The 23,263-nt window shown below is 41.0% G+C and overlaps 3 protein-coding genes across 3 annotated transcripts; 2 read left to right on the top strand and 1 right to left on the bottom strand.

The window, feature by feature from the left end:
* Positions 1 to 192: 192 nt before the first annotated feature.
* Positions 193 to 8,275, bottom strand: zc3h10 (zinc finger CCCH-type containing 10). Its single transcript, XM_050037130.1, has 3 exons — positions 8,089 to 8,275; positions 6,426 to 7,636; positions 193 to 2,259 (listed from the first exon to the last, which is right to left on the bottom strand). Exons 2-3 carry the CDS (start codon positions 7,572 to 7,574, stop codon positions 1,741 to 1,743), a joined length of 1,668 nt encoding a protein of 555 aa, XP_049893087.1. The 5' UTR covers positions 7,575 to 7,636; positions 8,089 to 8,275; the 3' UTR covers positions 193 to 1,740.
* Positions 8,276 to 10,657: 2,382 nt separating this feature from the next.
* On the top strand, positions 10,658 to 14,394 carry LOC126385427 (dnaJ homolog subfamily B member 9-like). The gene is made up of 2 exons (XM_050037132.1): positions 10,658 to 11,094; positions 14,008 to 14,394. The coding sequence occupies exons 1-2, from the start codon at positions 10,857 to 10,859 to the stop codon at positions 14,307 to 14,309; spliced, it is 540 nt and encodes a 179-aa protein (XP_049893089.1). The 5' UTR covers positions 10,658 to 10,856; the 3' UTR covers positions 14,310 to 14,394.
* Positions 14,395 to 14,643: 249 nt separating this feature from the next.
* Positions 14,644 to 22,702, top strand: si:dkey-28n18.9 (sorting nexin-6). Its single transcript, XM_050037131.1, has 14 exons — positions 14,644 to 14,855; positions 15,049 to 15,159; positions 15,317 to 15,424; positions 17,000 to 17,060; positions 17,182 to 17,306; positions 18,813 to 18,896; positions 18,981 to 19,055; positions 19,187 to 19,217; positions 20,242 to 20,329; positions 20,467 to 20,506; positions 20,602 to 20,688; positions 20,844 to 20,933; positions 21,139 to 21,204; positions 22,109 to 22,702. Exons 1-14 carry the CDS (start codon positions 14,850 to 14,852, stop codon positions 22,244 to 22,246), a joined length of 1,110 nt encoding a protein of 369 aa, XP_049893088.1. The 5' UTR covers positions 14,644 to 14,849; the 3' UTR covers positions 22,247 to 22,702.
* The last annotated feature ends 561 nt before the right edge of the window (positions 22,703 to 23,263 follow it).

Here is a 23,263-nt window from a genome sequence, read left to right as displayed (position 1 = left end):
ATATAAAAGTACACAGAAGAAGGTAGCTGTATACAAAATGACAAATAACACGAGATTCATTGTTGAGTGGCTGTTATTCTTTTTTAAAATGTGCAAAGTACCAAAGTTCATTTACACCAGAACAATCCACAAAAATATAAACACAAACTGCTTCCACAGTCTTCACGTCCACAGCAGTGTTGCAGAGATGGTTCAAACGATATGGATGACATCATACATTTTCAGTTTGCTGCCATTTTTGGAGCCTGTGTTTGAAAAGATCCCTTTGGTACACAAAATGTTCACAGGTCAGTCAGTCTGTAGGAAAAAAATGTCTTTGTCATGTTGCCACAGCACACAGAAGGAGGGATCCTGCCCTCTGGTGGAGAAGCATCTCTACCTCATTAGGGTTGAAGTCCCAAAGAGGAAGAACACTACTGAGTTTGTGCCGGTTTATTATTCTTTTTAGTACTATTATTATTCGTTGTCTTCCACTGTGACTCAAACTGCTGGGAGCTGGACTGAGCTAGAAACATGACACTTGGCCCAGTTAACTGGAAATGATGTGCAAATGCATCCCCAGAAATATGACTTACATCAGCAACATAACACCCAAAAATGCTACTTTCAAAAGGCCATGCACCTCACACCGTAAATTCGATTGATTTAAAATTTGGCAAACACATCCAGCTCAATAGAGTGCTGCGGAGATGAGGCTTATACTGTAGGCGATACAAAAGTTAGCACTGCTCTCGTTCCCTCACCAAAAAGCTAATGAGACTTTTCCATTAGATTTTGGATTATTGAAAAATATAAGCTCTGTGGCAAACATGTTTCTGATACTTAAATGTTTTGTTCAGCAAGATAAGCTTCACAAATAATACTACTTGCCTAAATAAAATCACCAGAGGTAAAAAGCTAACATTAGGCTATAAACTCATTACACTACGGTCGCCATCACAATGAGGCTGTAACGCCATGTTAAGTGTGATGACATTCTCTAGACTCATTTAGCCACTTGTTAGCAACTGTCTTTTTTAAGGCATCAAAACTTACAAGTTGGGTATTTACTGATGTGAATCACAGGCCTTATTTCAGGCATCTAACCAAAAACCCATTCAAAAAACCCACCGACTGTGAGACGAGTGAATCGGGAGTGCATAAATGCTAACTCATTTCTAACATGAAATCTTACACCACCAAGTTTGCTACACGGCCTTGTGGGACTGAGATACACATTTCTATCATCAATGAGCAAGAGCGGGTGAAAACCAAGGCTGCCATCAATGACAAACTTTGCAAAGGGTGGGGCTTAGAAGCAAACTGGCCATAACTCAAGTTGTCTTTAAGCAATCTTAATTAATCTCATTGGACACATCCATTACAAACGATTGAACATATAGACCAAGTTCCTCTCCAGTATGATAAAGAGGGAGCAAATGGCAGGACTTTGAGCATGCTGTGATTGAAATGCAGCATACATTGCAATGGTGGAACGAGTCTATGATTGGTCTCACTCCTTCTTTAGACAGAACTAATCTAGCTGAGGTGACTTTGCACAAGCTGTCGGCTTTAATTTGGAGCAGTTGAGCTGCTCCTTTCTTCTGGCCAAGAAAGGGCTCAAATGTGTTTGCAGCTATGTGTGTTGCCACTGTTCTGTCATCAGTTAAGTCTCATACACATGAAAGAAGACAGTCTATGTTATAAATCACAGTTAAGGATGCTACAGTCTGACTTTACTGGAGTCCTTTACTTATTCAGTTAGTGAGGCAGATTGGTGATCCTCATGCTCTGACTCGCAATGGGGTACGACACCATCGGGGTGGTGGCGTGACTCATGGTGATGCCAGGCAGAGGCTGCGTCATTGACACTGCCACTGGTGCCACAGATACAGCCACTGGTGCCATAGAAACAGGTGGTGCCATCCCTTGCGCAATGGTCTGTGCAATGGCAGCTGACAGGGGAGTGATCTCAGGGTTGAGGTGAGGCGGAGGGGCCGTCGGTGGGGCAGCGTTAGTCTGGGGCGCTGAAGGGGCACCAGTCGGAGCTACCAGGTCTTGCTGCGTAACAGGCCGAGGCTGCAGTCCTGCGCTGCTCAGGGTGGTGTGAGTCTGGGCGATGCTATGATTGTAGGAACTTACTGCACCTACAGGGGGCACCAGACTCTGCTCAGTGGAGGACAATGCAGGAGTGGAAGACAGCGTCATCACCTTGGTCTGACTTCGGAACTGGGCGTTCTGCTCCAGAAGAACCTCATTGGTGGCAATGAGATTTGAAACCTGAGAAAACACACAAGACGAGGATTAGAAAGGGACCTGGCTCCATAAAAGGTCCACTGCAAGAAACTCTGGTTTGTGTCTGGCAGAACCTTATTTCTAGATAGATTCTTTATTAATTGCCTTAATTTCCCTCAGGATTAATAAAGTATCTATCTGTCTATCTAGAAATAAGGTTCTGTCAGACACATAATAGCTACTTCAAGTTACAAAGATCATATTTGCTGAAACTGCAATCTCAGCCCACTGGCTATTGTGGGATGACGATAAAGCCTTTGGGGGCGAGGGCAGATATTTCAGGCGGATCTGGTGTAGCCAGTGGATATCCAGGCCAAGGCTTCCTCTTCTGTGCGCTGGTCATTTTGGCTAATATCTTTAAATAGATATCTGATATGAATGCAGATATTTTTTTAAAAAGCTGATAAAAAGCTAACTTGCGTCAGACAATACTACTCAGACTACAAATGAAGACCAAACCACTTCAAAATACCAAAATCAAAAGATGTCCGTTTATACATATTAGAGTCATTAGTGCATTTATTAATCTGTCATGCTGCAATGTCTTATCATAAACCCTCCAACTACTACTTTAAAGCTCCAGCTGGTAACATTTGTGACAATAACTTTGCCGAAAGGTTTTTTTGTTTTTTTGCTGAAACTGACACTACATTCACAGAGAACGACATGAGACAGATGGTTGGTGAAAAATCCTCAAAGTGCTTCTAATGGCATTCGCTTGACTCTACTGCAGCTGAAGGAAACAACCAACCAGAGCCGAGGAGTCTCTAACAAAGCTGTCAATCATGTCAATCACTGCTGGTGACCTGCAGTCAAACTAGGCAGCGCTGATCAAATATGAATCAAGATTCTGGAACTGCATTACCTATTTCTCACCTTGAATGTCTTCAGAAATCTATTTTAGTGTACCGTTTAGCTGTAAAATGGGAAATTGGTCCAGCTAGTGTGCAGTGCTTAGTTTTGTTCAATATGATGCCAGGTCACAAACTTTCTCATTTTACAGCTTAACAGTACACTAAAATACACTGGCCACTTTATTAGGTACACCTGTTCAACTGCTCGTTAACGCAAATAGCTAATCAGCCAATCACGTGGCAGCAGCTCAATGCATTTAGACACGGTCAAGTCAACCTGCTTAAGAATGTGAAGCCATGTTGAGTGGCTGATATTCTTTTTTTTTTTTTTTAAATGTGCAAAGTACCAAAGTTCATTTACACCAGAACAATCCACACAAATATAAACACCATCAGAATGGAGAGGAAAGGTGATTTAAGTGACTTTGGATGTAGCATGATTGTTGGTGCCAGACAGGCTGGTCTGAGTATTTCAGAAACTGCTGATCTACTGGGATTTTCACGCACAACCATCTCTAGGGTTTACAGAGGACGGTCTGGAAAAGTGAAAATATCCATTGAGCAGCAGTTCTCTGGGTGAAAATGCCTTGTTGATGCCAGAGGTCAGAGGAGAATGGTCAGACTGATTCAAGATGATAGAAAGGCAACAGTAACTCAAATAACCACTGGTTACAACCAAGGTCTGCAGAAGACCATCTCTGAACCAACAACACGTCGAAGCTTTGGACACCAGGTGCCACTCCTGTCAGCTAAGAACAGGAAACTGAGGCTACAGTTCATATGGTCTCATTTGGACAATAGAAGATTGTAAAAACATTGCCTGGTCTGACGAGTCTCGATTTCTGCTGCAACATTCAGATGATAGGGTCAGAATTTGGTGTAAGCAACATGAAAGCATGGATCCATCCTGCCTTGTATCAAAGGTTCAGGCTGCTGGTGGTGTAATGGTGTGGGGGATATTTTCTTGGCACAATTTGGGCCCCTCAGTACCAACTGAGCATGGTTTTAACACCACAGCCTACCTGAGTATTGTTGCTGACCGTGTCCATCCCTTTATGACCACAGTGTACCCATCTTCTGATGGCTACTTCCAGCAGGATAACGCGCCATGTCACAAAACTCAGATCATCTCAATCTGGTCTCTTGAACATGACAATGAGTTCACTGTACTCCAATGGCCTCCACAGTCACCAGATCCCCAGATCTATTGATGGAATGGGAAATTCACTTCATGGATGCACAGCTGACAAATCTGCAGCAACTGTGTGATGCTATCATGTCAATATGGACCAAAATCTCTGAGGAATGTTTCCAGCACCTTGTTGCATCTGTGCCTCAAAAAATCAAGGCAGTTCTGAAGGCAAAAGGGGGTCGGTGCTAGAAAGGTGTACCTAAAATGGTGTGTATCTTTCTGAAGAAATTTCAGGCTAGAAATAGGCAATGCAGAATCTTGATTCATATTTGATCAGCACTGACTAGTTTGACAGTTTGACCGCAGTTCACGAGCAGTGACTTACATGACTGAGCTTTAAAGACTCCTCCGCTCTGACTGGTCGTTTTTGTTCACATGCGGCCGATTCTCACAACTGCCTTTAGGAGGCAGAGGAACATGATTTTTTTTTCACAGATTATCTGTCTTATGTGCTTCTGTGTGGATTTAGTATTTCAGCAGTTTCAGTTTCAGCAAACATGACATAAAGTTACTTTTTATAAAAATTGTCAACTACAGCTTTAAACTTTGTTGTATCGGCAAAGGCAACTTTCCTCCAGTCCTCAAAACCACAGATTGTTCCATATTAAACTTTTGCAACTTGTTAATGAATAAGTGCTCCTCTCCCATTACAAGTGCAATCTGTCAACAAAAAAGTAGCTTTACCACCAAAGCTAAAAACACAGGTTTAGAAGCTGCTATCACTCAGAAATGCTGTTAAGGATTAATTTACATTTGTAATGTTTGTAAACACAGCAGCAGAGACATATTCATGATGAGGTGACAAACTACTGCTTATTTTCAATCAACTATTCAGTTAAGGTTGTGAACTGTGGACCTATCGATTAACTAAGTGTTTGAGCTCTACTTCAAACTTCTGATTCTAACAAGTTGTTTGTTCAGTTGGCTTTTCCATTTAGTAAAGTTGTTTGCTTGATATACTGGTCATCAGATACTGTGGTAACTTCAGATGAGAACTCTTGTTTTGGATGACAATGATTTGCTCTCTCTCAGTCTCCACTGGACAGCCCTCGAAGAAAATTGACTTTGCCTGCAATTTGGTAGTGACATATAATAAAATTTAACTGACATCCTTGTGACTTAAGTTATGTAACGCTATATAATAAAATTTGGTCCTTTCATATGACACTATCATGTGAAAGAAACATATTAATTCATTCAGCACAGGAAGTGTACAAAATTAGTTACATTTGACAATATAATTCAATCCAATACAAAAGCTTAAATATCTATTCTGCCTTTGTTAAGCTTATAAAATGTAATTATCTGTTAAGACTTTGACTTTGTCAACACATTTTATCACACTGCTTTATACTGTCAAAGGTAGCTGCTATTTTGCACACCATTGTGTTTTGTATTAATTGTTAGAGGAATACTTCACCCCCCAAATGACCATTTTTATATCAATTACTCACCCTGTGTTACTTTAAAGTCATCAAGGGAACTGTTTTTTTTTTTTTTTTTTTTTGCATGACTCCATGGTAAATGAAGAATCCAAAATACTGCGAAAATTCTTGAGGAATTAAAGGAAACAACGGCATAACTATATCAAAACATCTGTTTACAAACTCTCACACAACTCATACAGTATAATCCAGGTCATATGCTCAATACTTCTCAGTCAGACAGATGTTTCCGACAGGGAACTGAACTGTCATGCAGTTTCCTGCAGGAAAGCACCATCTATTTGGGATGCACTGAACATACAACTGGATAAATGAGCACAAGTTGTGTGTGAGTTTGCAAATTGATGTTTTGATATAGTTTTGCTGTTGTTAAACGCGTACCCCTATGACTTTTATTCATGAAGAATTTTCTGAGTTTTTGGATTCTTCAGTCATTACAGGCATGCAAGAAAAACAGTTTCTTGGGGCTTAAGTATTCCTTAAAGAAATACCAAATCATTCTGTATAATGTGTACAAATATGTGTTTAGATCTGACTGAAATACAAGTGCTATACATGTGAGAAAGGTCTACCAGTCCTTTATAACTTTATGCAAGGATTTCTGAGATCTTAAGATTCTGATTAGTTTAATTTCCCTTTTTAACCATCTCTTATTCTAACCTGCTTCTTCAACTCTTCTACTCTCTTCCTCAGTAAGGAGTTCTCTTCCTCCAGGAACCTGTACTCCAAAGGACGTGGTGGCAAGGTGGCTTGAACTCCCAGCTCGTAGTGTGCACCTCCGCTCGCATCTGCCAGGCGCAGCCCCTCCAACCGCCGCCTCTTAATCTGTAGAGCTGTGTGGTCCATAGAGGCCTCCAGGGAGCTTGCATCTAACAGCCCACTTTCTAGCAAAGGGTCATACACTGAGCATGAGCTCCTGTCATAACGTCGTTGCCCTGTGGAACTTATGGACAGACAAGTGCTCATTCCACCTCCACCTACACCCCCGACTCCTGTGATACCTGGATCTCTGCAACCACCCAGGCTGGGGCAACCCATCCCCATCATATTACTTCCACTTCCACCTCCCACAAGTCCTTGCATTCCCCCACAGGTACCTCCCCCTCCAACACCTATCCCTCCCCCAGCATTCACTATTCCGCTGGCACCTGGCCCTATAACACCACCCACTCCAACCCTGGAAGGCTCGTATTCATAGTCTTTTTTGACATGGCGAAATTTACATTTATTGCCCCTCTGGCACTCTCCCTTCAGGAAGTCTCTGCAGATGGGGACTTCCCCACGGCTATGGGGGAGATCCATGGGGGACAGGCCCAGCCGTGCTGCAACTTTCCCTCTTAGTCTGAGGGGGAGCTCTCCTGTTTTCTTGTAATAGTCCTCGTCCTCTTTAGATCCATGGACAAAGCGGCAGTTGGAGCGCATGCACTCCTTGTTCTGGTGGTCATGACAGAAGATGAATTCATTCTTTTGCACTCCCAAGTCTGGCACCTCATTAAAGTCTGGGTGTCTGAAGCGGCAGCGCTTGCCTCTCTTGCAGACATTGCGTATGAAGTCCCTGCAGACACCATCTAATGCCAGTCCTGCACCTTGCCCCCCACTTCCACCGTTCCCGCAACTGTTGCCATTTCCGAGTGCCCCTCCTCTCCCCATGCTCCCAGAGCCAGAGACGTTGCCTCCAAGACTTCCTCCTGAGCCGCCTCTGCCCTCCGCCGAGCCCCCTGCCAAACCAGACCCAGGTCCTCCTTCCTCACCCAGACTACCTCCACTCCCACCGCCACCAGACAGGTAGGAGCTGTCCCGGTCAGGCATGGCGCTTGGCCCAGCTCAAGGAGAAAACAGCACTCATGTGTGTGAGGGGGGGCGGACGTGACCTGTCAAACATTCACATACACAGGTAAACAAGTCATGAATAGCTTTTTCCGTGGAGTACTGCAATTTCCAAAAACAAAAACATAGGCCCAACTTAAAAGACTATCTTTAACAGTACAGGAAAATATAGATAAGAAAGATCCCGGATGGGAATGTATGGTTCAAATGCATATGTCAAGGCTGAAATATTAGCACGTGACAAAGCTGGTAAAGAATGAGTAGCACTGTTGTTGTTATCACTGGATGGTGAGCAGCAGCCAGTGCTTTAAAGAAATAACGAAAAACATTTACATCTTGTGAATCTAAATTGAACACACATAGTTGCTGTCGGTAAATTAAGCACTCTCTATTGTGTCATATACCTGAATATACAAGGCTAAAATGGTGCTAGGAGCTGGTGCTGCCGTGCTCGAGCGTTATCTAGCTAACTGGCTAAATGCTAATGTTGTCTTACCAAATAGAAACAAGAAGCAGGATCCAGAGAATAGCTGAGGGACTCCCGCGCAGTAACGTCCTGCTCAGATTCACTGAAATTTACACAACTAACTATCTCTGCAAACAATAGCGACCTGGCGTGTGTTATTCTGAGCAATTCCTCGAGGCCCCGGTGCTGTTTACCACATTTCTTGCTGCATCTTTCAACACCAACGAAGAAGACGACTCTCTTCCTCTTCGTTTCTTCTGAGTATTTTTCCTGCCCTCTCGCGGCGACGACGCAGAATTGCAATGAAGGACGTTTATTGTTTGTTTTCATTAAAGAAGTTAGGCTTTGGCGAATTTTTCTGCACGGCTATTAAGACTTTGTATGCCAATGGCAATAGCTCAATCAAAATGAAAAATGGTACGACCCCAAGATTTAACTTGAAACGAGGCATCCGCCAGGGTTGCCCCATCTCCCCTTACCTCTTCTTACTCTGTACTCAAATTCTTACAAACCATATTACTAACAGTGCTGTGCAAGGAATTTCCATAGCTGATAAAAATGTTATCATTAGCCAACTGGCGGATGACACTACTCTCTTCTTAAAAAATGCTAATCAAGTCCCTGTTGCTCTCCATGTAATTACTGATTTTTCTAAGGCCTCTGGCCTATGCCTTAATTTGCATAAATGTGAGCTATTAGCTATTAAAAACAGTAACGCAAACTCCATTTGTAATATTCCTGTCAAAGAAGAAGTCACCTATTTAGGGCTCTTGATTTCTAAAGACCAGAACCTGAGATGTAATCTGAACTTTGACCCAATCATTCAAAAAACAAAAGTTAAATTAAATCAGTGGTTGCAGAGGGACCTGTCCCTTAAAGGCAGAGTCCTTCTTACTAAAGCTGAAGGCTTTTCACGGCTCACCTATGCAGCTCTCTCCATACATGTGGATAATAAAACCACCAAAAATATTGACCGTTTACTCTTTGATTTTATCTGGAAAAATCGTACACATTATATTAAGAAGGGAGTTGTTATGAATGACTAAAATCGTACACATTATATTAAGAAGGGAGTTGTTATGAATGACTATGAACATGGGGGGCTTAACTTCCTAGATTTTACTACTCTTAATAATACATTTAAAATAAACTGGGCTCAACACTTTCTTAAAAATCCCGCCTCAATCTGGAATTTCATTCCTCAGTACATCTTCTCTCGCTTTGGTGGTTTAAACTTTATTTTCAGCTGTAATTATAATGTAGACAAACTCCCTGTAAAATTGTCAGCTTTTCATAGGCAAGTTCTCCTATCCTGGTCCCTAATTTACAAACATAACTTCTCACCTCACAGGTACTTAATATGGAATAACAGAGACATTCTTTTCAAGAATAAATCACTTTTTATGGAAGGATGGGTTCAGAACAAAATTCTTCTGGTAAGTCAGCTGTTTAATGAAGAGGGACTTTTGCTTTCCTATAGAGAATTTTTATCTAAATATGATTTTCCTGTTACTCCTAAGGAATTTGCTATAGTGTTTGACGCTATCCCCTCAGGAACTCTAATACTTTTTAGAAATCTTCCTAACCCTCTCCCCTCAGTCTCCGTACCTAATCCAATTGATTCTCATATAGGGAAAATCTGTTTTTCGACCCTTTCTCGTAATAACAATAGACATATACGTGCTTTATTCCAGAAAGATGTTGTCTCTGTTCCGCATGTTATCTCATATTGGAATCGTTTTGTGAATGATATTGATTGGAACAAGGTTTGGATGATTCCACACAAGTATCTCATCACCAATAAGGTGAAGGAAGTTTCCTTCAGAATTATTCATAAATACTATCCTGCAAACCACTACATGGCAAAATTCAAAAGGGACATAAATGCAGACTGTTCTTTCTGTGAGGACCACCCAGAGACTGTGTTACACCTATTTTGGCATTGCCCTCATACAAAAAAACTTTGGAAAGATTTCAGCAGATTCATTATAGACTATGTCTCCAAAGACTTTACCTTATCTTGGGAAAATGTTGTTTTCTGTTTTTACAAGTGCTCTAAGAAAGAGGAAAAGGTTTTTTTTCTTATAAACTTGTTAATAATTTTGGCTAAATTTTTTATTCACAAATGTAAATACAGCAGCAAAAAACCTAATTTTATTCATTTTCTCAAAGATGTCGAACAATACATACAGCTTATTGATAGCTCTGACAACAAAAAAGCTGTCAAGACCTTAAACATATGCTCTGCTCTAGATGTTTTTGTGTAATGTAAGGACATATGGACATATCCCCTGGCTACTCTGTTCTTGTTCACTGCTTGTATACTGTTCTTGTATACTTTACTGTGTTTTTCAATAAATCTTTGAAAAAAAAAAAATTAATTTCATGTCCCAGAAAAAAAAAAAAAAAAAAGTTTGTTTTCATTTATTTCCGGGAGTTAATTAATACAGGGGTTAAATGTTTCATAGCAGAGGTAGTCCTATCGTTATAAGACGGTAAGCTAAGTGAAAAAGAGGTGGAAGAAATGACATTTAATTTGACACACTGTTATGGTTTGTGTGTGTAGGCGTATCATCTTGAGTCTCGAACCTGTCACCTGATTAAGAAAACTATCCTGTGTGCATTATGGGTTTGACAGAGTGGCACACAGGCTACTTCCGCGGACGTGGTGACTAGACAGCCTTACAAAAGGTTACATGTTTAGATGAGCTGTCAAACCGCCAGATAACTGTACTTCCAGATAACTTCTTGGTGCAACAGTTGTGTTGAAGTTCCTCATCTGAGCTCAGACACCCAGCATGGCGGTGCAAGGTGTTTTCCACTGGATGCAAGCCTGCGTAGTGCTGCTGCTCTGCTTATCTGAAGCCCTGCATGCTGCCTCGGAGTCGAGCAGAAATTACTATGATACCCTCAAAGTTGAGCCAACAGCAACTGACAGTCAGATAAAGAAGGCTTTCCGCAAACTGGCCGTGAAATACCACCCAGATAAGAACAAGAGCGCCGATGCAGAGAAGACTTTCAGAGAGATTGCTGAAGGTAAAACATGCCTGCGACACTGAATCTATCTATGCTGTGTAGGTTATTTACATAATCACTTTAAAAAAAACAGATGATTTCTTTATTCTCTTAGGGACTGTTCATTACTTATCAGAGGAGGGGGTGGCTGGGGGGTGTGACTTTTTTTTTTGTTTACCCTCCCCAAAGCTACAAATATTTTTCCTTGAACCTCTCTGAGTGACTGGCAGAAAATGCATGACTCTCCTTCCACCATAAATTAGTTGTTAGATTTTTAAAACTTATGCTTTGATGTTTGAAAGTTAAAAGTTGAAGATGAATTCCTGGAGTTGAGAAAAGCCTCAGTTTTTCACACTGGTTAGTTCATGCAAATAATTTATTTTTGGCCAAATTTTAAATAAGATGGTTATGTTGTTTTTTCTGACCGAAGCATTTATGCACACGATGTGTCCAAGGACCATGGTGCATGGTGATGTGTCATAAAATAGTAAAAAGAAATTATATTTTTCTTATCATATTTAGCATATTTTAATATTTGGGGGTGTCCCACCAATACATATTATAATTACTGCTTTTCCTTATTGACTTAAATGGGGTAGAAAACATGAAAAACACGATACAATGCACACTGCACAATTTTAACAGTATCACAAACTACTAGTGAACTAGTGAAATGTGATCCCATCAGATCCTTTAATTTGTGCACCGTAATTTATTCTTTATTTATTCTTTTCCTGAGAACTGTCATTGTGTGTATCTTCTTACATTTTTGGCTGCTGCTTTATAATGTTCCATGTTTCCGGATGATTTGGGTAATCCATGGTTTCTGGTCGTGAAATGATTTAACCGTCCACACATCCCAACCCCAACAAGACGGCTGTATGGTTTCTCCCCTTGCACACAGGCAGCGACTCTGCTCTGCAGCTGCCTTTGAACGCCGTATAGCAGTGATTCACAGCAGGAACAGGACAGCACCTCACATTCCCACCATCACACCAGTCCTTATTCACTGCAGAGCACATGCCTCCTCTCCTTCTCTTGTCAGAGTCCTCTCCTCTGTCAGAATTGGCAAATAAAAAAGGGCCTCCTGGTTGAATGGTGCTGTCCAGGATTTAGCCAAGATTTGGTGAATCAAAGGATATTACAGCTCCTGATATCCCGTCGGAAACTGATGCAGCACAGAGGTCGTCCAGTTTATTATCCGAGGCCTGTTCCATAGCTAGCAGGATGTTAGTTCAGCTGCTGCCATCTTCTCCATCTTGTCTGCGATATTTACATTTGAAAACCTCAACCTGGCTAGCTAGCAGCTAGCTAGCTATAAGTCAGCAGAGGGAGAGTTTACAGACTGGTGAGTTGATATCCACATCCTGACGAGTGATCTGCAGCCACACACCACTAACGTCTGAGCCGACCATAAAAAGCACCACCAACACCTGGAAAATAGACATAAGAGCATAAATTTAGCCCAAATTTAGCCCCAATTTAGCAGAGCTGACAGAGAGGCGACCAGAAACATCAGTGGCTACGTCACCATCACGACACCTCTCTAAAGTATTACAACCTTTATGAAGTTATTGCAGGACTGTGCTGTCAGCAGTGTTGGGAACGTTACTTTAAAAAAGTAATTAGTTATAGTTACTAGTTACTTTCCCCAAAAAGTAACTGAGTTGGTAACTGGGTTACTGCACTGTAAAAGTAATTAATTACCTGGAAAAGTAACTATAGCGTTACTATTTTTTATTAAATGCTCAAATATGTCAAATTGCTTGGACAGCCCCCTTAATGGAACTGTAATGAAACTCAACATTGAATATGTTAAATGAATGAAATTGACACTTAATAGAATAAATCATTATTATTATACATTGTACACTTATCTACACTACACTCCATTGTTGTGCGTGCGTGTGTGTGAGGGAGAGGGAGTGCGGCTGTGGAAACATCCTGCAGTCCGAGATACTATCATGCGTTTGAATAACTTATTAGACGGATATATAGAGAGAAAGGCGACGTTTAGAGAGCAAGCCCAAATAAGCAACTCCACTTTGGAAACAAGTCCAAAAAACCACAACCCGTGACGACTACCAATATTTGTAAGCGACTTTACAAAAACACAAGCCTAAAGTCGCGGACCTGACAAACCTGCTTGTGAATACCCGCCCTACTCTGCCTCTGATTGGTTTATGATGAAATTTTCCTCTCCCTAAGCCAATCATCATCACTTATGCTTCCCCCTCACCTGCCCTCACCAAAGAAGAAACACTTTAAAACTCCGCTGAGAAGGAGCTGGTCTGAGTGAAAGCCGCTTCAGTGAACTGAAGTAAAGCCGAGTAAGGGCGCATTTTATTGTGAGTAACCATAACGGCGTTATAACGGGGGAGACAGTAACTTTTTTGATTAGTCGTTACTGAAAAAAGTAGTGCCGTTGGTAACGCCGTTATTTATAACGCCGTTATTCCCATCACTGGCTGTCAGACCATATTAGTTTTAGCTAGGTGCCCCTTACCAGTGGTGGTCCTAAACCATTTCAAATACAGGGACCAGACTGGGGCCACATGTAATTGTAGGGGTACCAAACATATGAAGCACAACTCTAAGTACTACTACCATCTCAAAGGACTGGTTCTCCACGAAACTAACTATACATATATACCACTAAACACAAAAATAATCACTTACTGTAAACATGCATTTTATTTCACACCCCATGAAAAATTTCCCTGTTTGGGGATAAATGTGACATAAAAAAAAAAAAAAAGTCTGAAAATATTCGCCACAGCTGAGGGGGGTCCAGTCTTGATATTATGAGGGCACAGCAGCCCCCTTGCCTTTCCTGAGAACTGTCATTGTACCTAATGAACTTCCATCTGAGTGCTCTTTCATTCTTGTAGCTCAGCCAAAGCTAAAGTAATACCTCTGTTTCATCCTTCCTAGCCTACACAGTGCTCTCCAACAAGGAGAAGAGGAGGCTGTATGACAGTGTGGGCCACAAGGCTTTCCTAAAAAATGACGACTCTGTTGACCCTGATGACGAACATGAGACAAGGTTCCCCTTCGGTTTTGAGGACCTCTTCCATGACTTCGACGATAGTCCCTTTATGGAGGATCAATACTTCCACTGGAGCTTTGATCAGGATGAGGAAGATGGTCCATATGAACATTACAGTTTTGAAGAGCCTGGTTTCAGCTTTTATTTTGGGGATGGGGATGAAAATGAAGAAGACCTCTACTACTAGTTTCCAGTATCTTTGTCCTGTCTCCTGTATGACTGTTTTAATTTATTGTCTTTTATTGATAATAAAGTCTCCATATTAAGATTGGTATCGCAGCATCTGTGTCTTGTATTCACTGTGTAGAGATTCAGTTCAGTTCTGCCTCTTTTATGGGACAACTTGTAAGTTTAATGGTTGTTTACAGGTTTGTGAGGTTGTACCGTTGACAGCTGGGGAAACTGCTTGGACCGTTATGCCACCCTTCCTGTGTGGGTGTGTCCAAGGTTCTGAGTTACTGACTAACACACCATTAACTCATCTTTTTTACTACGCCAGCACTTTAGATCTGGTACTGCTTTACTTCATTTCTCACAGGACCAGTGTGCACTTTGACCCAGAGGATATCCTGTGCCTTCTCAGCAGTTGGAGCGCGAGCACACTACAGCCAACACAAGACAAAAGATCTTTACAGCTTTGTGCACTTTTATCGAGATAAACAGAGATTTAAGCACTCAACAAAGCAGATAAAAGTTGGACTGAAATCATTCACCTACAAGCTTGACAATGATGGTAAGTGTGCCTTAACATGCTCTGTTTAACAACCTCTGTGTGTCATGTGACAGCCTTTTACTCCACACACACATCCACATATACAGTGAGGGCTATGCAAGGTTTTTATTCCTGTAAATTTAGCTTGCATTCTAATGTGCTTTACTCCCAGCTGTTGTATTGATAAATTGCTCGCTGCAATTTGTTATTACAGGAAGAAGTAAATGAAGTGACATCTACTCTGAGCGTTCATGGTCAAAACATCAAGCTTGCAGAGGTGTTGAAAGACGGGGACACACTTACATTCTTGGTTGTATCACAGAAGGTGAGAAGACAATTCATTTGCTTGTTATTTGATGCAAGCAAAGATTAGATCTTAATTAATGTGAAAACCACCAGGATAGGTCAGATGATATGTTCGAATTATGATATTGCAACAGCAGGCTGCTCAGATGACATGTTGCCTCTCTTGTCTGTGCCAGCTGTCTGGGACAGGGGAGTACCATGTGTACCGGACCTATGATGATTTTGAATGGCTGCAGCAACACCTGTTCTCCCAGGAGGATGTGCCCGGGATACAGGGAGTCATAGTGAGTACTTTACTTTATCTGTGCACAATCTGTTATTTGACTTGTAAACCTATGCACACTGTTCTGACAAAAACAAAGTTAGGACTGGAATATCTGTATGATGAGTCACCAAAGGGACAAACCAAAATTCTGTGGAACTTTTGAAAACTTCCTTTCAAAGTGTGCATGCTGCTTTATGTTGTCTTTTTTTTCTAACTGCCTACTGTAGCTTCAACAGTGGCTGAATTGAAAGTGCTCAGAATTTGAGCTAAACTGCAGACTTTAAGTTCTGTGTTCTTGTCATAACTTTTGTAACTGAGAAAATCACAATTGAAAATGTTTATTTTTCTACCTAGACCTTACTTTCCCCTTTAATTGTGTCTAAGTGGCTAATGGGAACCACAGTTTTTGAAATCGGTCCAGTATTTAGCAACAGGGCTGCAGCAGACAGCAGCGACACAGGCTGCAGTGTAACCACTTAAGGCAATTATGCACCATCAATTAATGTCCATTTAAAGTGTTTGTTTTTGCCACTGACAGGCTCAGATTGCTATTCCAAGTGTGACACCAGAATGGAAATGATCCTTACAGAGATAGACCATTTTGTTAAAGAGTAAGATCCTTTTTGTTTAACCAGATAAAGTCCCCAAGATTGCAATCTCCATACTCACCAGACTCCACTTAAATAACAGTACTTCTTTCATTGTAAAACACACTTCATTCAACGTTGACGGAATCAAAACTCATATAAGCCGTCTTGGTTTGTGTTTCCACTGGTCCAACAATCACCACATCTGGTACGGTTGAAAGATGTTAGATGTGAAGATAAAATTCCGGCTCTATACACACTAAAATGTCTGGAGTCTGGTGGGGCTGGAGATAGTAATTTCGGGGCTATTTCTGATTTAACAAAAAGGATAACAGAAAGGTCTATCTCTGTAGGGATCCTGTTTATAATGTTGTCAGGCATTTGAAAGAGTACTTTGAGCCTGTCAGTGAAAAATAGTGTCAAAGCTGATATAAATACCAAAGTTACCCTTTAACTTCTGGTTATAAAATGTTATGGGGCCAACCAAGTTATGGGGAACATTTTGTTTCTTTTAAAATGCTTCCTCCTTTCCATTCTTTGAATAGTCCTTCCTTTCTTTTGTAATCAGGAATCTGATTTTAGTGCTGCCATTCTGCTGCTGGTTGCAGTACTGTGGAAAATTAGGCAGAAGCTTTGTCTGATGTGATGTTATTTTGTCTTTCAAGAACATGCAACAATATCCTATCAGGAAGTATTTTTCTACACTACTTCCTGTGTGTGTGTGTGTGTGTGTGTGTGTGTGTGTGTGTGTGTGTGTGTGTGTGTGTGTGTGTGTCTGTGTGTGCAGCAGGGTTGTGTTTGTCATGTATTATACAAGCAGATGCCGTGCAATATTCGATCCAGGACACAATGTATGTGCATAGTGTGAATTCCGGCAGTGTGTATTTTCAAAAAGTATTAACCTTATTTATTTTCCTATGCCAGGCAAAGTGCCTAATGAAGAAAAAAGTTTTGTTTTTGGTTTTGACAGACAATATAAGCAGTAATACTCTCTGTTTTTCTTTAAGTTCCCTCCTCTTCCTGCAAAGGCTCAGGTGAATGCATCTGCCAAGGTTATGAAACAGCTTGGTAAGTACATCTGAGACAACAAAATTAAGATTCAAAAGTCAAATTAACCAAATATATCCTCCTTTTCAGTTTCTGCTTTACATGTAGAGTGTGATAATAAGTGTTGATGGTTTTCCTGCAGGTCTGCTTGGTTTAGGAGAGTGGCAGCCATACTGTAAAGCACTGGAAACCTTCCTCCGGCAGATTGCCACACACAGCATACTCAGCAAAAATAAAGCTGTGGAGATCTTCCTGACTAGTTCAGACGTAAGTGGACACAAAAACACAGCCTGTTTTTTTAAATTCCTCTTTTTAAATGTTAGAATTTTATGTTAAAATATGGTATTAGCAGCTTGTATTAGTGGCTTGGGCCAAAAAACATCTATGGATAGACCTCTACTCGTCTTGGGAACATTTCATATACTTTATATACTGCATTTAAAGGAATACTTCACCCCCCAAAAGAATATTTGGATATCAGTTACGCTGAATTTGAGAAGAAAACTTTGTTTTTCCCACATGCCTCCACAGTGACCAAAGAATCCAAGAATAGAGAAAAATTTTTGATGAATTGAAGTCATAGGGGTCCATACATATTAAACAACAACAAAAAACTATATCAAAAATAGGGCTGCCCCATAAGTCCAAGATCTGAATCATCAGTTGGAGACCTTTCAGTTAACTGAGGTTCTTCAAGTTTAGCAGTCTTTTTTGTTTGTTTGTTTGTTTGCATGTTTTTTTGTTTTTTTTGTCAGGTAGCATACTTCTGAGAATATTTTGGTCCCCAGATTTAGCTGCAGAGTGAGCTCTCTGGCACAGGCAGCTGCAGACCCAGACCCAGGATGAGTCTGAGTGAGACAAAGGCAGCTGCCCAGAGGAAGAGAGGCTTTGCCCGGTCAGGCTCTGAGATAACTTTATCTTCTGTTTGCTGCTCAGAAGTGGTGAATTCACAGCTCAGAGCATCTTAATACGATAAGGTCTATAACTTTTGTTTGATAACTTGTGTCTGCCAGAATATTTCACATTTCTAATCCGTCATTAGTTAGCACGTATTAGCTCAGAGGGCTAACTTGGCATGTTTACTATATCATGTGATGACGCTGTCACCCTGAATGTCCAGCCTAACCTTGTTCAAACTCTTAAACTCTATAGAAAAAAAGGAAAGAATAGTTGTATGTATGTGTTGAACATCCAAATCTGATCATTCTGATTCAGGTACAGCCCCATTCAAAACATCCATTTACAAAGTCTCACACAATTCGTGAATCTGAAATAACCCTTTAAAACATTTAAGTCCTGCAGTACCACCAACAAACAAACAAACTGATCCAAGCAGCTGTAGACCAACAGCTCTTTTGTTAAGCAAGCTAAAATTATTGTTTTTGTCAATGGAGTCTGGCTTTGATAGTTAAGGTACATTTCACTTTTAGTTCAGGTCCCCATCAGAAAGGCCCGTCTGTCTGGGAAGAGCTGAGCATACGACTAGATAAATGAAACTTCACGAGTTGTGTGAGAGTTTGTAAAAAGATGCTTTGATATAGTTTTACTGTTGTTAAATGCAGACCCCTATGACTTCAATTCATCATAAATTTTCTCAGTTTTTGGATTCTCCGTTCACTGTGGAGACTTGTGAGAAAAAGAAAGTTTTCCTCATGACTCAACTCAACAGGATAAGTAGTTGCGATACAGTTGATCAATGCAGGGTTGAAGTATTCCTTTTAAAGAGTATTAACATAAATATATATTTAAATTTGTTTGTGTCCTTGTGTGTAGCCTCCAGGCAGACAGAGAGTGAGAAAAAACATTTTCAACTGGCTGAGTCAAGCTGTGGAAGAGAAGAGGAAAGAAGGCCACAAGGTACACAACTGAGATCCATACAAACAGTCTGCAGCCTCTACACCTGTATGTTAGGTTTTAATACCATATTGTCTGTGTCGGCAGGATGTGGATGAGTTCTTTCAAACTGAACGGGATCATAACCTTCTTCTAACCAGCTGTGCCAAGACTGCAGCTGAGGTGAATCAGTCATCTGTTTGTTTTGTGTCTGTGTGTTTTGTCCTCCTCTGTTCTCTCTTTTCACACACAGCCAGACACACTGTGACTGTCCTGTGTGACTTTTTTTCTTTCTCTTCTTCTATTTTTTGCAGAGATTCCTGGATGTGGTGCAAACTGAGCAAAGTGAGAACATGATTTAAAGTTTTAGGGGACAAGAAGTGCTCATCATGTGGTGTTATTTGGGATTTATACGTATTCAGATTTAACAGTTGAAGTCTAAGGGACAGAGGTGTGGACTCGAGTCAAATGACTTGGAGTTGAGACAGACTGTGGTCACAAATTTGATTACTTTGGACTTTTTTTTTAAAGATTATTTTTTTGGGCTTTTTGCCTTTAATGTATCGGATAGAGTGAGGTGGGGTGAGGGAGAGAGCGCGGGGTGACATGGAGAGATGGTTGCAAGCCGGACCTGCTCTCTTGAACCTGCGACCGCTGCAGCGAGGCATTGCCTCTGTACATGGGGCGCCGGCACTATCCACTACTCTACCGATGCCCCGATTACTTTAGACTTGACAGAATTGAAAAAGATTTGCAACTTAACTTGGACTTAATCGACTTGTGACTTCAGTTGGACTTGAGCCTTTTGACTTGAAATTACTTACCTACCTTTCACCAAGCCCAAAGATTAAAAATATGTCATTTAAAAAGTGTGCCACGAAAATATATTTCCCTCCATTACCTAAATCGATGAATGTTAACGTTAATCTCTTTATTCTATTCAAACATAAAACATGCAACAAAGTACAATATCACTTTAAAGAGAGACAACAGGCAGATGTTAGATCTACTTTTTAATGATTAAGTTCAGTTGCACTTGTTTTAAAAAACTTGTTTTAACAAAAAAAAACAAAGTTTATGAGCATTCATTATTTTTGTAAATTTTATATATATATATATATATATATTGGTGTTAAAATTGCATATGATTTGGTGAAGAGCACATTATGACTTGTTTGGGAATCGAAATTTAAACTTTGGGACTTGGGACTTGAGTGCAAAGACTCGAGACTTACTTGTGACTTGCAAAACAGTGACTTGGTCCCCTCTCAGCATTAGCAGGATATGTAGTGTATTAGAGTTCATCCACAACCCATATTCTGTGTGTCCCAACTCTGATGTTAGTGTTTGTTCTGTGTTTTATTTGCAGAAATAGCAGTGGCCTGTGGGCACTTCTCAGCGGCTCTGCATCTCTGTGTGGAACAAGGGGAGGATCCTGACAAACAGGCTTTCACTAAGTGAGACATTAATAGCATTGGGCCCAAGCCAGTATCACATGTACTTCAAATCAATGTTCCAAACACTGCATATAAGTCACCATAAATTAGCATAATGAACAGAGCATAGACAAATTAACAACACTTTCCTCCTACAGGTCTTGTGTGAAATTATCAGAAGTCTTTAATTCTATGAAGGTAAGTTGTTTGGCCTTTTCTTAACAGGAATATATTTACATAGCGATGCACAACTGCTTTGCCAGATACGCTATGATGTGCTTGTGTGTGGGCAGAAAAATATGGCAGAAGTTGCTGAGAATGATGTGAGCACTCTTGGACTAGGCTTGGACCTGGAGTCACGCTACCAGGAGGCAGAAAAGGTCTGTCTTCTACTTCTAAATCCATTTTACATTCATGTTATGTACACTGTCTCTCCATCTACCTTTAATCATGGTCGTCTGTTGAAATATGACGTCACTGCTGAATCCTCGGACTTACACTCCTGTGTGTAACCTGATTATTGTGTCCAACGCAGGATATGCTCTTCAGGAGAACCTGTAAGCTAGTGGAGTTAGAGACTGCCACAAGGAATGCAGAGAGGGCCAAACCTGTGAAGAAGGCTGCTGTGAGTGTCTGTACACATGTATCTCAAGAGCACTCTGCTAAATCAGATGTTCATGCTTAAATGTGACCAGCAGGTGTCAGTAACGTTCTGCTGATATGACTCAGTGGTAGAGCATGGATGAGGAAAGCTGATGAGAGGACGTTAGATGGAAGTATAATCTGTATGAAGTATATAATTACGATGACACACTTTCCATATTCATCAGATGGAGGAGGTGAAGAAAGCAGCAGAGATGGAGTTTAATCACATTTGTGGAGTGGCTAAACAGGAGGTAAACATCACATTTAAAGCTGGATTTCTACATGGTTTGCCCGTCTTCAGTGTGTTGTGTAAAATCCCGTTTGTTGACATTCACAGACTTTGTGTATTAAAGGGACAGTTCACCCCAAAATCAAAAATACATATATGTCCTCTTACCTGCGGTGCGTCTTATAAATCTAGATTGTTTTTGCAGAGTATTGGAGATATCAGCTGTAGAGATGTCTGCATTCCGTCCAGTATAATGGAACTAGATGGCACTCAGCTTGTGGTGCTCAAAGCACTTAAATAAAAAAAGAAAGAAAAACGTAACAGCAATGTCTCTCTCCAGAAATCATGACCCGGTTACTCAAGATAATCCACAGATGTTGTTATGAGCAGTTTCATGTAGGAACTATTTTCTTTCCGCTGAACTTCACCCCCCAACCCAATCACCATGCAGAGGGAAGTGTGCATCTACTCGTGGATGGGATGCCTGTGCTCGTGATCAATGGTGTTCTCCGCAGCTGAGCTGTAATGTTAGCTAGCTCAGTGGTGCCACATGAGCTAGCAGTAGGTGCCCCACGGATGTAAAAAGAGAACTGGATACAGAGTTGGAGGGGCCCCGTTCATTTCTGTGGAAGTTGCTCAGTGGCGCATGAAGCCAAAAAAGCTTATTTTCCACAGTATGATATAACCCAGATTTTTTTTTTCAGCACTTTGAGCACCACAAGCTGAGTGCTTTCTAGTTCCATTATATTAGAGAGAAGGCAGACGTCTCTACGGCCAATGTCTCAAACACTTGACAACTCACACCAAAACAATCTAGATTGATAAAGAGCACTATAGGTAAGAGGAAAAACATGTGTTTTTGATTTGAGGGTGCATTGTCCCTTTAACATGCATTTGATGTTTTGTTTTTTTTGTTTTTTTCCCAGATTGCACGGCTGAGGAGTGCGCGTGTGAAGATGTTGCAGCAGTCTCTGGTCCAGTGGTGTGAAAAGCAGCTGCTTACAGCCAAAGAAAGTGCTGACCAGATCAACCAGCACCTGCAAGCCTTTAGAGGGATGGCCTAGTGACCCCACACTTAATGAAGCATCCTCAGTATGTCTAAACATAGCATGGGGTAACCCAAACATGTCCTTCACCCTGTTGTGCTGATTCTTTATTGGATTCAATTAGTTCCAGTGTAAATAAACAAATAAAAGAGAAAGGGAAACCTTCCTCTTAATCAAACAGCAATCCTATAATTTGTTCTCACCGTCATTTCCCCCCAGTCTCTCCTCAATCACACTAATACCAGTAAACCCCCAGTAGAAATGATGTTTTTGATTTCTTTGCAGTGGATTTGTCATTTAGTGAGACGTGTGTGTGTGTGTGTGTGTGTGTGTGTGTGTGTGTGTGTGTGTGTGTGTATTTGTTCTGTACTGCACTCATACGTTTGTGCTGAGAGTGTTTTGTGCTGCTCTCCAGCCGCCACCACATCAGCCGGGGTCACACGAAATAAAGTGTGATGAATTGATTCCCAAAGTACCTGCTTGCCTTTGTGTGTGTTTCTTACTCCTGGATCATTAATCAGTTGGTTTGACTGCTCCTGCAAGGACGTGGCAGCAAGGGCACTCTGTGCTGGCTTTTTGTTTGGCTTTTGAAACTATTCTGGCTTTGTGTGAACAACTGTAATGATCTCTCTTAGTCATTCTATTTTCTGTATGATTATATGAAACCTGTAGTGAGACCAGGTGTAAAACTCTGACGCACTTAACTAAAAATTTCTGCACATAAGCACATTGTCATCCTCCCCTTCTCTGTCTCCTGCGGACTGTAGGTCCATATCTCAGCACTGCTGCGAGTTTCATCTCATCTGTTCCGGCCTGTAATCTCTCCGTTGGGTGAATAAGGAGGAGTGGTTCCCATTTGACAGAATGAGTCAGAGAGAGATAGATGACTGGTCTCACAAGAAGAGAGGGTGGAGAGGAGGTTTGGCTCATTTGACAATGAAGGAGTAGATAAAGAGCAATCATGCCATGGAGTGCCCACCCAAACAGAGTAAATTAATGGCTGAAATAATTTGGTATAATCTGGTTCAAAGGAAG

The sequence above is a fragment of the Epinephelus moara genome, chromosome 24 (assembly GCF_006386435.1).
Source record: "Epinephelus moara isolate mb chromosome 24, YSFRI_EMoa_1.0, whole genome shotgun sequence".
Taxonomy (NCBI): domain Eukaryota; kingdom Metazoa; phylum Chordata; class Actinopteri; order Perciformes; family Serranidae; genus Epinephelus; species Epinephelus moara.
The sequence above is the reverse complement of the archived record's forward strand: the minus strand, read 5'-3'. Positions and strand labels throughout refer to the sequence as shown.

Excerpts from the sequence above, each read along its gene's own strand:
- zc3h10 (XM_050037130.1), bottom strand. The coding sequence starts at position 7,574 with ATGCCTGACCGGGACAGCTCCTACCTGTCTGGTGGCGGTGGGAGTGGA. Across the intron at positions 2,260-6,425 it reads TAGAAGAGTTGAAGAAGCAG|GTTTCAAATCTCATTGCCAC; the intron begins GTTAGAATAAGA and ends GTGTTTTCTCAG.
- LOC126385427 (XM_050037132.1), top strand. The coding sequence starts at position 10,857 with ATGGCGGTGCAAGGTGTTTTCCACTGGATGCAAGCCTGCGTAGTGCTG. Across the intron at positions 11,095-14,007 it reads TTTCAGAGAGATTGCTGAAG|CCTACACAGTGCTCTCCAAC; the intron begins GTAAAACATGCC and ends CATCCTTCCTAG.
- si:dkey-28n18.9 (XM_050037131.1), top strand. Across the intron at positions 19,056-19,186 it reads GTGCCAAGACTGCAGCTGAG|AGATTCCTGGATGTGGTGCA; the intron begins GTGAATCAGTCA and ends TATTTTTTGCAG. Across the intron at positions 20,934-21,138 it reads AACCTGTGAAGAAGGCTGCT|ATGGAGGAGGTGAAGAAAGC; the intron begins GTGAGTGTCTGT and ends CATATTCATCAG.